The 12,630-nt window shown below is 37.6% G+C and overlaps 1 protein-coding gene across 3 annotated transcripts; it reads right to left on the bottom strand.

Annotated features, from left to right (window-relative positions):
• Positions 1–536: 536 nt before the first annotated feature.
• Positions 537–9,789, bottom strand: lingo4a (leucine rich repeat and Ig domain containing 4a). Of its 3 annotated transcripts, XM_046858689.1 has the most exons (3): positions 9,463–9,789; positions 9,019–9,107; positions 537–5,432 (listed from the first exon to the last, which is right to left on the bottom strand). In XM_046858689.1, the coding sequence occupies exon 3, from the start codon at positions 5,418–5,420 to the stop codon at positions 3,582–3,584; it is 1,839 nt and encodes a 612-aa protein (XP_046714645.1). In that variant the 5' UTR covers positions 5,421–5,432; positions 9,019–9,107; positions 9,463–9,789; the 3' UTR covers positions 537–3,581. The 3 variants fall into 3 exon arrangements, with proteins under 3 accessions (XP_046714645.1, XP_046714644.1, XP_046714646.1); XM_046858688.1 differs by having other exon boundaries at positions 9,019–9,789; XM_046858690.1 differs by lacking the exons at positions 9,019–9,107; positions 9,463–9,789 and adding an exon at positions 6,486–6,517.
• Positions 9,790–12,630: the final 2,841 nt, after the last annotated feature.

A 12,630-nucleotide genomic window follows, 5' to 3' on the forward strand; every position in this document is an offset into this window, starting at 1 on the left:
GGGTTGGTATTGGCCTATAGTTGAAGAGCTGATAGAGCTTGATGTTCGGTTTTTAATTAGGTGGTTGTGACAACAATTGAACAATTTAGGTACATAAGTGTTAAGGGACGAATTTGTTTAAAAATAACTGAAAGTAATTTGTCATCTAGCAATAAAAAATGACAAAATTTCTATGTAAACTTTAAAAGACTATTAGTAAATTTAGCAACAAGTAAAGAAATGTGGAGGAGCATAATCATCCTGATTGTAAGTTTAATACAATAAACAATGCATATAATTATGTGCAAAACTATATTTGAATTGTGTTTAGATTTGACTAGTGTATTTTGAAGGCCAAAATTACAGAATGATCCATTACACAGAAACAGAATTTTAATCCCATCAAAAGATTCGATATAATTTTCTTTACTCTAATTTTCTTGCAAATATTGTCATTATAGTCCAGAAGAAGTGCAGAACTAAACTATCCATTGCGATGTAAGGAAGGCAAAAGCAGATGAAATTGCCTTAACAGTTTATTGTTAAAGAGGCAGACAAATTTAATTCATACAGCAAAGGCAAAATCAATAACAAGTAATAATAAAAGTCACTGAGCAAGCCACACAATTCTCCAAAAACAGGTAGAGAGCAAGAAAAAAGCAATAACATTAAGAATCAATCAACTGTATCTAGTTTGTTAAAATCAGGCGAACCCACACTGAGTGTTTCTTCCGTACTGGCTGAATGATGGTTCTCTGTAGATTTTTGCACCCTCTCATAAACTACTGGAATGAAAAACCAATTTTAGACTAGTTTTTGCTATAGATTGAAGATATTTGGGTTTGAGTCTGAGAAGATACCGTTGGTATGTAAATGTATTAAACAACACAGAACAAATAACAGACATAGAGCATATTTTGTGCTAAACAACCCAAATTTAAAGCCAACAAAAATATTAGAACATGTGACTGACAGGTGTTTTTGTTGGCCAGGTGTTTACTGTTGAACTGATCGTATAAACAATAAATAACAATATAGAAATATTTTACACTTGATTTTTAATTTCAGGTGCACCTGTGAAGGGTGAATTTGTTTAAAAAAGGATAACTAACACAAAAGTCATAAAGAGGTCTATTGGATAAAAACAAGCCATTCTGAAAGACACTTTGCATATACTAACAATGTTAGAAAGCTGGGGTCAGAGCGCAGAGTTCAGCCATAATACACATAAAACCCCTGGAGCATTGAGAGTTAAGCCGAAGCCTTAACCACTGAGCTACCACTCACACAAGAAAATATATCACTGGGCACATCAATACAACAAATTGGACAATTCTAAAAAAAGAAAAAAAGTAAAAATAAAAATAAAGAAACCATTGGTGTACCAAGAAACAGAAAAACAAAAACAGCTAATGACAAAAAAGTGAGAGCTTTTTGTATGAATGTTTTATGTTTTAAAATATAAAAAAATCTTAAGTCTTAGTCTACAACATCTGGTGTGGCTGAAAAACAAAATGTAAAAAGAATCAAAAGAATATAACCTATAAGATATGGCTTGTAGATACATACAGTGAATTGCCTGACAAGACATAAGTTTAGAACGTAAAATCAAGTAGCAAGTTTTATTATAATAAATAATGAACATTAACTACGAAGTCTTTGTTCATTCAGGTTTGGTATTATGTTATAATACAATCTGGTGTCTTTCATATCGTATCAGCATATATATTCAACTCATAAACGAAGAAAACAAATCTTATCATTAGCTATCATAACATATAGCCATGTAAAAATTGAAATACATCCTCTTTGAATTCTATTGTTTTACATAACCGAACATACAATTAGGTAAATACAACCTTAGATAATAAACAACATATGACATATTGCATATTGTCATTATTTATTTTGTGAAAATAACGCCAAAATGGAAAAGGTCACATGTGAAAAACTAAATAGAAGCTAAGTAGCAGCCGGGTGCTGCTAATTAAATGCCCTTAATTAATTGATCATCAGCAAGTGTTACCACCTCTATGAAAGACAAAGTTTAAAAAGTTTGCTGGAGCATTCAGCAAACGCCATGGAGTAGAGATGTCAGCAATGATTGTAGAGAAGCAATTGTTGCTGCCCATCAATCAAGTGAAAAATATTTAAAGCAATCTCTCTAGGAGTGGATGTACCAGCAAATTCACCCCAAGGTCAGACCATGCAATGCTCAAAGAAATTGCAAAAAATAAAAAAATAAATATCAGACTCTATAGACCTGAGTTAGCATGTTAAATTTTGAAGTTAATTACAGTAGAAAATACTGAAAAAGTATTATATTTAAAGGTTGCTAGGAGAATAACTCCTCTTTTGGAAAACGAAAAAAAAAAAAAAAATGGCAGCATGGCTCAGTTTGCAAAGTTGTATCTTAACAAACTACAAGACGTCTGAAACGCTGAACTTTCGACAGACAAGACTAAAGTGGAGATGTTTGGCTAAAACCAAACACAGCATACCAGCACAAATACCTCATACTCAACTGTCAATTAGGGTGGTGGAGGGGTGATGATTATGGCTTGTTTTGCAGCTACAGGTCCCGGGCAACTCAACAAATGCAAGTTGCCCATGAACTCCTTTATATACCAAAACATTCTAAAGTCGAATATGAGGCCATATCCGAAATTGAGTCTTGAAAGAGGATAACTATTTTATGCAACTCTACAAGAGAATGACAGAAAAAGAACAGAATCAAGGTGTTGCAATGGCCCAGTCATTTTACAGACCTCACTACCCATACCTCACTCAAATTCTGTGGCAGGACTTAAGAGAGCTGTGCATAAACAAATGCCTGCAAACCTCAATGAACTGAAGCAACATTGTGAAGAAGAGTGAGCCAGAACTCCTTTAAAATAATGTAAGAGACTGATAAAGTCATACGGAACATAATTCTTTCACATTATTGCTGCTAAATAGTTTCTTCAGTTTGGCTTGATTTTTGTAAAAAAAATATATATTTTTATGATGACAAGGTGTAATATGTTCTTCTGAGGTTGCATTTACCTAATTTCAAGACCTGATAATTATGTCCTGATACATAAATCATATAATTCAAAGAGGGTGCACTTTCATTTTCACTCAACTGTACATACAGTATATACATTTTATACAACTGTACATACATATTCAGCTACCTTCCTATACCACATTTAACGGTTGTAAATATAATTTCTTTTCACATACTATCATGCTGTGTGTATTGAAGAATGAGCTTTAATTGCTTTGCTCAGCAGAAGTTCTGTTATCAATACACTTTGAATAAACACATATGCTCATGCATGCCATGAAAAGCAGCTCAATGCTCAGTGAAAAATCATGATTAGATGTCTAATTATATTGAAAACACTTCTCTGTTTGCTTTCTATAATAAATGTAGTTTTTTTTTTGCAATGCTGTCATTTTCAGAACTACTGAAAGCCCCACTGATTTCAAAACAACTTCAAGACAACTGCCTAGGAATTTGCTCAGATTCCTTATTATCATACCATAAATTCATATTCCCAGCCATAATATGGCTTCACACTTTTATCTAAATGGTGTTTTTATTTTAGCTTCAGGTATTAGATAAGCTTCATGGTAAACCTGCCAGTCTCCATTCTGGTCCGTCCGCCCTCCGATCCTCCTCCTGTACTGTGCGGAACAAAGTCAATTGCGGCTGTATGTTTAATTTGCCCTTTGCTCTGACTCCAGAAGAACATGAATATAAAGCACACTGCAACAGAGCTTAGGAAAGACAGAAAGCCCATTGTTACTGCAACCAGAAGTGTTTTCATGTCTAAGGGAAAAGTCTGAGAATCTGACGATCCATTTGCTGGTGAATGAGTGGATGTAAACCTCCAGCCATCCAGAAAAAAGTGGGCAGAGCGATTCCGAGTTGAAGAGGTGGTGAATCTTCGCACCCACAGTCTAACAAAAATACTGTCATTACCTGCAACATTGGATGCAAAGCAGAAGTAGATGCCACTGTCTTGTAATTGTACGTAACGTACCTCAAGGGTTCCATTGGACAGCACACGGATCCGACCTGTGGTGGGCAAAAGTGCCCGCTGAGGGCTTACCCAGTTAATAGAGGGGGATGGGTCTCCATCTACTTGGCAAAGGAACAAAACTGTTTGGCCCTCCTCCACATGCACCTCTTGTGGCTTGCGGTTGAGAATATGTGCCGGTCTACAAATAAACAACATTGGAAGCTCAGACTCCATAATCTCTTTGAATGCTCTACCCTGCACCTGTAAAGGTGACGCACAGCTTGCTGGCTGTTCATCAGTTTTTGAATGAAGATGATGTTGAAGCACCCAAAATAGTCTGCAGTCACAGGCAAGTGGGTTCCCGTCCAGACGAAGTACCTGAAGTGACTCTACTGATTGGAATACAGTTTCTTCTAGTGTTGATAAGTAATTTAATGAGACATTGAATACCTGAATGTTTACAAGGCCACGAAAAGCACCTGGTTCCACCCGCTTCAGATTCCCACCAACCAAATGAAACTCTTGCAGCCGTAAAAGGTCTCTGAGGAGATGTGCCTTGATGGAGTTGATAGGGTTGTAGGACAGGTCCAAGTAGAGCAGATAAACCAGATGGCGCAAAGAAGCATAGGGCACTGAGCTCAGGTTGCAGTAACTGAGGGTCAGAGCGGTAAGGTTGAGTCCAGTTAAGCTATTAGATAAGAGCGTATCCAGCTTGTGCCAGTGGGATAATGTAAGCTCTCTGAGCTGAGTCAGCTGCCTAAATGAATTGTTGGGTAGCACTGTGAGACTAGTGTGAGTGAAATGTAGTCGCACAAGCCTGGGAAGCTGTGACAGTGCCTCAGTTGGGGTGGAAGAAAGGTTATAGCCATCCAAGTTAAGCTCCTGGAGGTATAGTAGGCCACTAAAAGCACGGTTTGGGATGAACACAAGCTCATTCTCATTCATGTACAGCTTCTTTAGGGATGGCAGCTCATAAAACATGTCGTTGAGAAAGACAAGGATTTCATTCTTGCTAATGTCCAGCAGACAGAGGCTCTGAAGTCCAGAGAATACTCCCACCTGAATGACCTTAAGTCGATTTTGGGAAATCCTCAAAATGAGGAGGTTTTTAAGGTCAGAGAATGCTTGCACTTCAATCATCGTCAGCATATTTTCACTCAAATCCAGTTCCTGAAGCTGTTCTAGGTCAGAGAACTGATGTTTCCCAAGTGTCTTCAGTAGATTATTGGCCAGATTGAGGCTTTGTGTGTTTTTATGAATACCTTTCGGTACTAAGCTTAGTTGAGATGAGGAGCAATTGACCTTGAAAGGTTCATGTGTGCACTCACATTTCTCTGGGCAAGGTGGGCTTCCTTCTACTGATATACCTATTATGCAAAGATGCACCACCCACCAAAATACCATCCATCGATCAGCAGCTTCCCCAAACATCTGGAGTTCCACCTACAAAAACAGAGGAGAGTGGAAACCAGCAATTATTGTGAGGCAATTTTTTTGCCCAAAATGATTGCCACAAGTTATCCTTTACTGTCTGGATTAGAACATTAAGACCATTAATAACATTAAGAAGCTAAGATATACAAAGAAAATCATTTAATTGTTCTATAATGTATACATGACAAGTAAAAACATTATTTAAAAAAAAAAATATGTGTTCTGTTACTAAAGGGGCATTACAGTGGGATTTTTTTCTTGTGGGCCATTCACAAAAACATCCACAACACCATTTCCATAGGATCCAAAAGTGGAGTATCAAAGATCATGAGGCTCTGGGTATTTTGTCTGTATTTATTTTTTTTGCAAGTGGTATAATTTGGATAAAATAAGATAAAGTAGAATTTGAATTAGATCATAATAAAATTTTATTAGACTCAAATCTCTCATCCTATTTTAAGGGTTTTAATTTAGGACATGCAGCAGGAAATTAAACTGAAACGCATCAAGTTCACCTCTGAATGGCTCAAAAAAAGATTTTTGAGTGGCCTAGTCAAAGTCTGGACTAAAATCGGATTGAGATGATGTGGCATGACCTTAAACAGGCCTCCGATGTTGCTGGATTAAAATAATTCTGCAAAGAAGGTTTGACCAATATTTCTCTATCAGGAAGGGGGAAAATACTTAAATACTTCACTTTCACAGCCCTGTAGTATATACATATTGGCTCCTACACAGTATTTGTGGCTCCTATAATCAGTATTTACACTGTACTTAATAATGCATCTATATATACAGTACAGACCAAAGGTTTGGACACACCTTCTCATTCAAAGAGTTTTCTTTATTTTCATGACTATGAAAATTGTAGATTCACACTGAAGGCATCAAAACTATGAATTAACACATGTGGAATTATATATGGAATTATAAACATAACAAAAAAGTGTGAAACAACTGAAAAATGTCATATTCTAGGTTCTTCAAAGTAGCCACCTTTTGCTTTGATTACTGCTTTGTACACTCATGGCATTCTCTTGATGAGCTTCAAGAGGTAGTCACCTGAAATGGTCTTCCAACAGTCTTGAAGGAGTTCCCCGAGAGATGCTTGGCACTCGTTAACCCTTTTGCCTTCAGTCTGCGGTCCAGCTCACCCCTAAACCATCTTGATTGGGTTCAGGTCCGGTGACTGTGGAGGCCAGGTCATCTGGCGCAGCACCCCATCACTCTCCGTCAAATAGCCCTTGATGCCTTCAGTGTGACTTTACAATTTTCATAGTCATGAAAATAAAGAAAACTCTTTGAATGAGAAGGTGTGTCCAAACTTTTGGTCTGTACTGTATATACACGGCATTTTCCTGTTCACACTGGGATGTGTGTTTCAAGAGTAGCAGGGGTAGGATTGGGATCAGGCAAGGATCTCTGTGTGAGAGACCAGGACTCCAGCAGATACTTTTGCGTAGGTGCTTGTTGGCAGTCTAATACATAGGTTGCAGGAAGAAGAGGTGGAGAAGGTGGAGGAGTTCAGGTACCTGGGGTCAACAGTGCAAAGTAATGGAGAGTGTGTAAGAGAAGTGAAGAAAAGAGTGTTGGCAGGGTGGAGTGGGTGGTGAAGCATGATAGCAGGAGTGATTTGTGATAGAAGAGTATCTGTGAGAGTAAAAGGGAAAGTTTATAGGACTGTAGTGAGACCTGAGATGATGTATGGTTTAGAGACAGTGGCATTGAGTAAAAGGCAGGATGCGGAGCTGGAGGTAGCAGAGCTGAAGATGCTGAGATTTTCGTTGGGAGTGACGACAATGGACAGGATTAGAAACAAGTTTATTAGATGGACAGCGCATGTAAGACGTTTTGGAGACAAGGTGAGGGAGGTGTGATTGAGATGGTTTGGACATTGGGTATATCAGTAGGAGAATGCTAAGGATGGAGCCACCAGGAAGAAGGAAAAAAGGAAGGCAAAGTAGGAGGTTTATGGACTGTGGTGAGGGAAGACATGCAGGTAGTTGGATTGAAAGAGGCAGATGTAGAGGACAGGGAGGTATGGAGACGGATGATCCGCTGTGGCGACCCCTAATGGGAGAAGCCAAAAGAAGAAGAAGACTTTGCCATGCTTCTTGTAAAACTTGCCAAAGGTGTTATTTACTAGATAGATATAGTATGTCTTTCTAACATTGTTTTTCAGTTCATTCAGTCACTGGTCAGGCCATTCCACCATATATAAGCCCACTCTAGCGGACTGTTTGCTTTCTAAACAGAGCTTGAACATGTGCTTCAGACCATTGTCTGTATAAAAGCAGTGTTGGGACACTACACCCTCTTAAGCAATATTTGGACAGTACTGTACTGCAGGAAGTAATATAGTGCTCTCATAATGGAAAGAAAATAGCAATGAACAAATCAGTCAGTGAGTACAGTTTCCTACACAATCAAAAAACACTTGGAAACTCTGGTAGGAAGAGGTCTGGCAGACCCAAAGCCACAGCAGATTTAAATTCTCAGTCCATCACTCAGGGTTTTTTTATCAAAATTACTAATAGAGCATTCTGCAGTGCCATGTATTACCCTCTGGTATATGAGTAGTTAGTCAGGATAGAATAGAATAAAGACCCAAAACATACCTCCAGGATGTGGCAGAACTACCTTAGAGGAATCTTTATACTGAAAACCTATCAACTGTTTAATAAATTTTGTCAAAGACTTTGATAAAATATTGAATTTTGTTGAACAAAATTTTTTTTTCATGTGCATTTGTTTATTTGTATTATTGTTTAATTTCAGAGTACATTCAGATTTTAAACTGAACATTCTGATTAAAAAAAAGTGTGTGTGTGTGTGTATATATCAAAGTTGTGAATTCATTTAATTTTAAATGTTCAGTCATAACTTTGTGCTTTTTCCTTTTTGTGCAATTCTTTTAGCAAATTTGAGGTTTTGCAGGCAGAATTGCTTTTTTTTTTCATAAATATGCTGATCTGTTTGAAGACTGAAATTAAAAAGATTATCCATATTGTGTTGTTTTTTTCCTGAGCCTTAATCAGCAGGGTTTTATATTTCCTCATTTGTTCCCCAAATTCACAGAAAAAAATAGTTTTTTTCCTCCTGTTGGCAGATTTCGTATCACTGTGTTGGTCTTCTATTATTATATTCTCTTTACACATTTTTTTCTGTATTACTTCTTTTAATTTATCAAGGGTGGATGAGTAAATTGTATTATTTGCCAAAGCAAAGTTTCTGAAAATATGAGCAAGTAAATTCAGGATTTAATTCAGGATTAAAATGAACTAAACACTTGGCAAAGACAGAGAGAAATGGTGAGGGATTCGGTTAGAATTGATGTAGAATAGAAAAAAATAGAAGGTCATATGTGTACAAACAAATGATTGAATTAACGAAGAAGAAGAAGACGAAGAAGAAGAAGAAGAAGCTCAGTAATACAACATAAAGCATAGCGATATACCATCATACATACAAATTGACCAGAGGAAGTACCATATGATCACCATGATCTAAAACAGGACCAGAAAAATGCTCGTCTGGATGAATACACTTTTTTTATTGGAAGGAATATCAGGCTTTAAAAGAAACCTCATTTTACCTTTAGTTCAGCCAATGCGATGCCCTGTCCAGGAGGTATGCCTGCCTTGCATTTGGTGATCCTGAGAGAGTTTCTGCATCATCTGCAACCTTGATCAGGATAAAGCTCTTAAAGAAGAATATCTGAGTTCCCAGATTAATTCAGGCATCCAATTATTGTTTGTTTATCCCCACAATACATGACCAAATTTAATCTAGTTTATGAAACTGAGTGAAGTTAAAGCATATAGTTTACTTATTATATGTAATATTATCAATAATATAATTAAACAAAACAATCTGGATGTAAAATGCTGCTTCAGGATTTTAAGAGGGTAAATCCTATTACCTTGGGTTTTGTTTGTTTGTTTATTAAATATATAAATTAAATTATAATTGGCATACATTTACAATCATTAAGCGACATCAGGTAAAGAAGATATCTTACCGGAATGTGTGCACTTACCGGAAAGAGCGTGAACCCTTTGCGCAAAACCCAGACGTCCTTTGTGGCTCGTGTCCTCGCGTTCATTGTCGGTCGGTGCGTCTGGAAGTGTGCGGACTCATGGACACGTGGACACATGGATGCATGACGGATTAACAGTCCCAGGACCTGTTTTTTTTGTGCCACCGTGCGTTTGGATACATGAGCACACACCGTCACCGTCACAGTCAAATTCGAGAGCGCACAAGAGATTGGACAAACAAGTCAGATGTCATTGGATTTTTTTTGTTGTTATCTAATTATTTGAGTTGACATTTGATTTGACTTAAAAAAAAATTAAAGTGTGTGTGTGTGTGTGTGTGTGTGTGTGTGTGTGTGTGTGTGTGTGTGTGTGTGTGTGTGTCTCCATTATTTATTTATTCGCGCTTTCTAAACAGGGGCTCTGGAATCTGGCCATCATTTCAGCTTGAAATTTACACGCAGTGTCCAGGAACCTGTCCAATCTGCAGATTTAGATAAACACACACACACACACACACACACACACATGCACACGCTTTCAAGCGTTCCAGATGGAGAAACAATTACGATTCAGGAACTCGCAAAATCACACTAATGCACAGGAAATCCCTAAATACTTCTTATCTTCTCTGATCAGAGCAATTATCATCACTAATATCTGACAAATTACTCAAAAAATCTACAACAAGAGCAGAGTATGGCCATGACTCAATCAGTCACATCTACACTGGTGTAAAGACAATTACTCTGTTTTTTAGCAGACTTCAGTGCAAATGTCTAATAGCAACGTGTGGGTCAAGAGTTCTGTCCATGAAATGTCAAAAATGTGTTTTTCGGTGGAGTAAATAGACGGACATTTCATGACGGGCCGGCTCTTCAGGTTAGAAAGAGTTTTCTCACTTGCCCTTTGCTCTCAGTCTATTTGGGAAAGAAACAAAAAAGTATTAATTCATATACACACACAAACAGTATTTATTTTGTGTTTGTGTGTATATGAATTCATACTTTTTTTGGTTCCTTCCCACATAGACTGAGTGCAAAATGTAAAGGGAGAAAAACTCTATTTGACAGGGAAAAGGACGCAAAGGCACACGGGCATATCAGGTATACGTTTGAACATATTTTTGTTTTTGTGTAATTCTACTAAGAAATGAACAGAACACTTTCCATACCTGTTGGAAAATGTACTATGAGACTCTTCAATTCCACCCATATGGAAAATGGTTGTAAGCTACTCCTGTACAATTTGTTTTTTATGTTCTGCAAATGGTAGAGGCAAATCAGACCCCCAGCTTTGGTTATGTCTCATTGTGGTCTTCCATGTCAGTATAGTGTGACCAGGAAGAGGTGCGGACACACTGGAAAATTCCACTCGCTACTTGGCATGATTCTGGACGATGAGAGGTGGTCTCCACAGGGGGACTGAGGTGGATTGTGACGCACATTGTAGGTTCACCTCCAGTCCCAGCTACTCCCTCTCTGGAACTACTATTACCATGGTAACTGGTTTACCATTTAACACTTATTCTGGAAAGGTACCTCCTCCCAATAATCTTTAATAATGTCTAACATACCATAAAGCTTATGTAATTCATTTAAAGTAGGAGAATCCCTTGCAGGCTTGTGGAACTTCTCTCATTCCAGTTCTGAGCAACATCTTGTATTGTATTGTAAAACATATATTTTATAAGTTTATTAAATCATTCAACCAAACACTTTTTCGTGGATGGTAAATGCAGGATTGGAATAACTTTGCTAATCGCTAACGATTTGTACAGTTCACAATGGTTATGTGACATAAATAAGATGCCTTGATCAGTCAGACTTTCTTCCAGGATTCTGACTTGGGTAATTTATTTCAAGAGTACCGTCACAACATTGTATGATGGGATGTGGAGTAGAGCACCAAATTTTGTTTATCATGTTGCACTAGAATGATACCTGTAAAATTCAAAGTCATTGTGTGACCTGAACGCCCCCATACTTTTTCTTGGCCAAAGATGTGCTTCAGGGTCTTGTGACTGCCCCTCAAAGTGTAAAGCAGCAAAGTCCTCCCTACACTCTACAGCTCCCTGACATGGATGTGCAGTCAACAAACCTGACACTGCCTTCACCACTCGGGGCTCGGCTACTGCAAGAGCCATCCATAAACAGTCCCTTTACCATTATGTAAAAACACACTGCCACCTCCAAGCTATGAATATAAATGGTCATGTGTGTTACTACATGTTGGTACTGAAAACATGTTTTACTTATTATACTATTCTGTACACAAAATTTATCCAAATAGCAAAATGCAAACCAGTGTACTTCTGATCGGTATTCGTCAGCTGAAGTTACAGTAAGGCTGAGGGCTAAAAAGTGTTTCTCTCCATTGCACACATTGTATTAGGTAAAGGTTATGAAGGTTTGTACTACATTTCTCAATGGAAATTAGCTTTGACTAAGATATGTAGATTTTTTTCAACAATGCTAATACAAGCAGAGATTTGTGAGAGATTATTTGGCAATATCCGCTGTCTTTTTTTTTCCAGTTTGCTGACTCAGCTCCTCTCCATCTGTTACCAGCATGTGTCTGTGTGGAGGGGGCTGAGGAGGTGGGCATTTCTGCTAGCCTGTAACCAAGCACCATACCTTTCTCTCAATTTGTATTAAGTTTCCTTTTCAGGTTATTTGGTATCCTAGTTGCTGTAAAGCATTGCAGTTTCATTAGATGTACTGATTAATAAAAGCGATGCAAAATGTGAATATTTCATTAGCAAGATTGGTGATTTATACAGTAATCAGAGACTATCCCTGGACTTTTCCACAGCTTTCTTCACTTTCTGATTGTTCTTGGGCCATTTTGTGATCAGGTTTGTATTCATCAAGTGAAATACAGCTTATAAGGATTCACAGAATTAATGTAATCATTGTGAGCATTTGACTTCTTTGTCTTTAACGTCTTGGGTGGCTTTCAAATTTACTTCTGCAAAAGAATATATATTAAAACACTTCTAGATTAGGAGCACACTCTGTACACCTGAACTCATTTATCACATGATGAACGCTTCCACTCCACTAGCGTCCATACCCAATTCTCTAAACACAAATCAAAACAATACATTTGATAGTGCAAATGCTTTACAAATACTGGACATAGTTTTTCCAGACACATCATTTTACAGT

The sequence above is a fragment of the Silurus meridionalis genome, chromosome 10 (genome assembly GCF_014805685.1).
Source record: "Silurus meridionalis isolate SWU-2019-XX chromosome 10, ASM1480568v1, whole genome shotgun sequence".
NCBI classification, from domain to species: Eukaryota; Metazoa; Chordata; class Actinopteri; order Siluriformes; family Siluridae; genus Silurus; species Silurus meridionalis.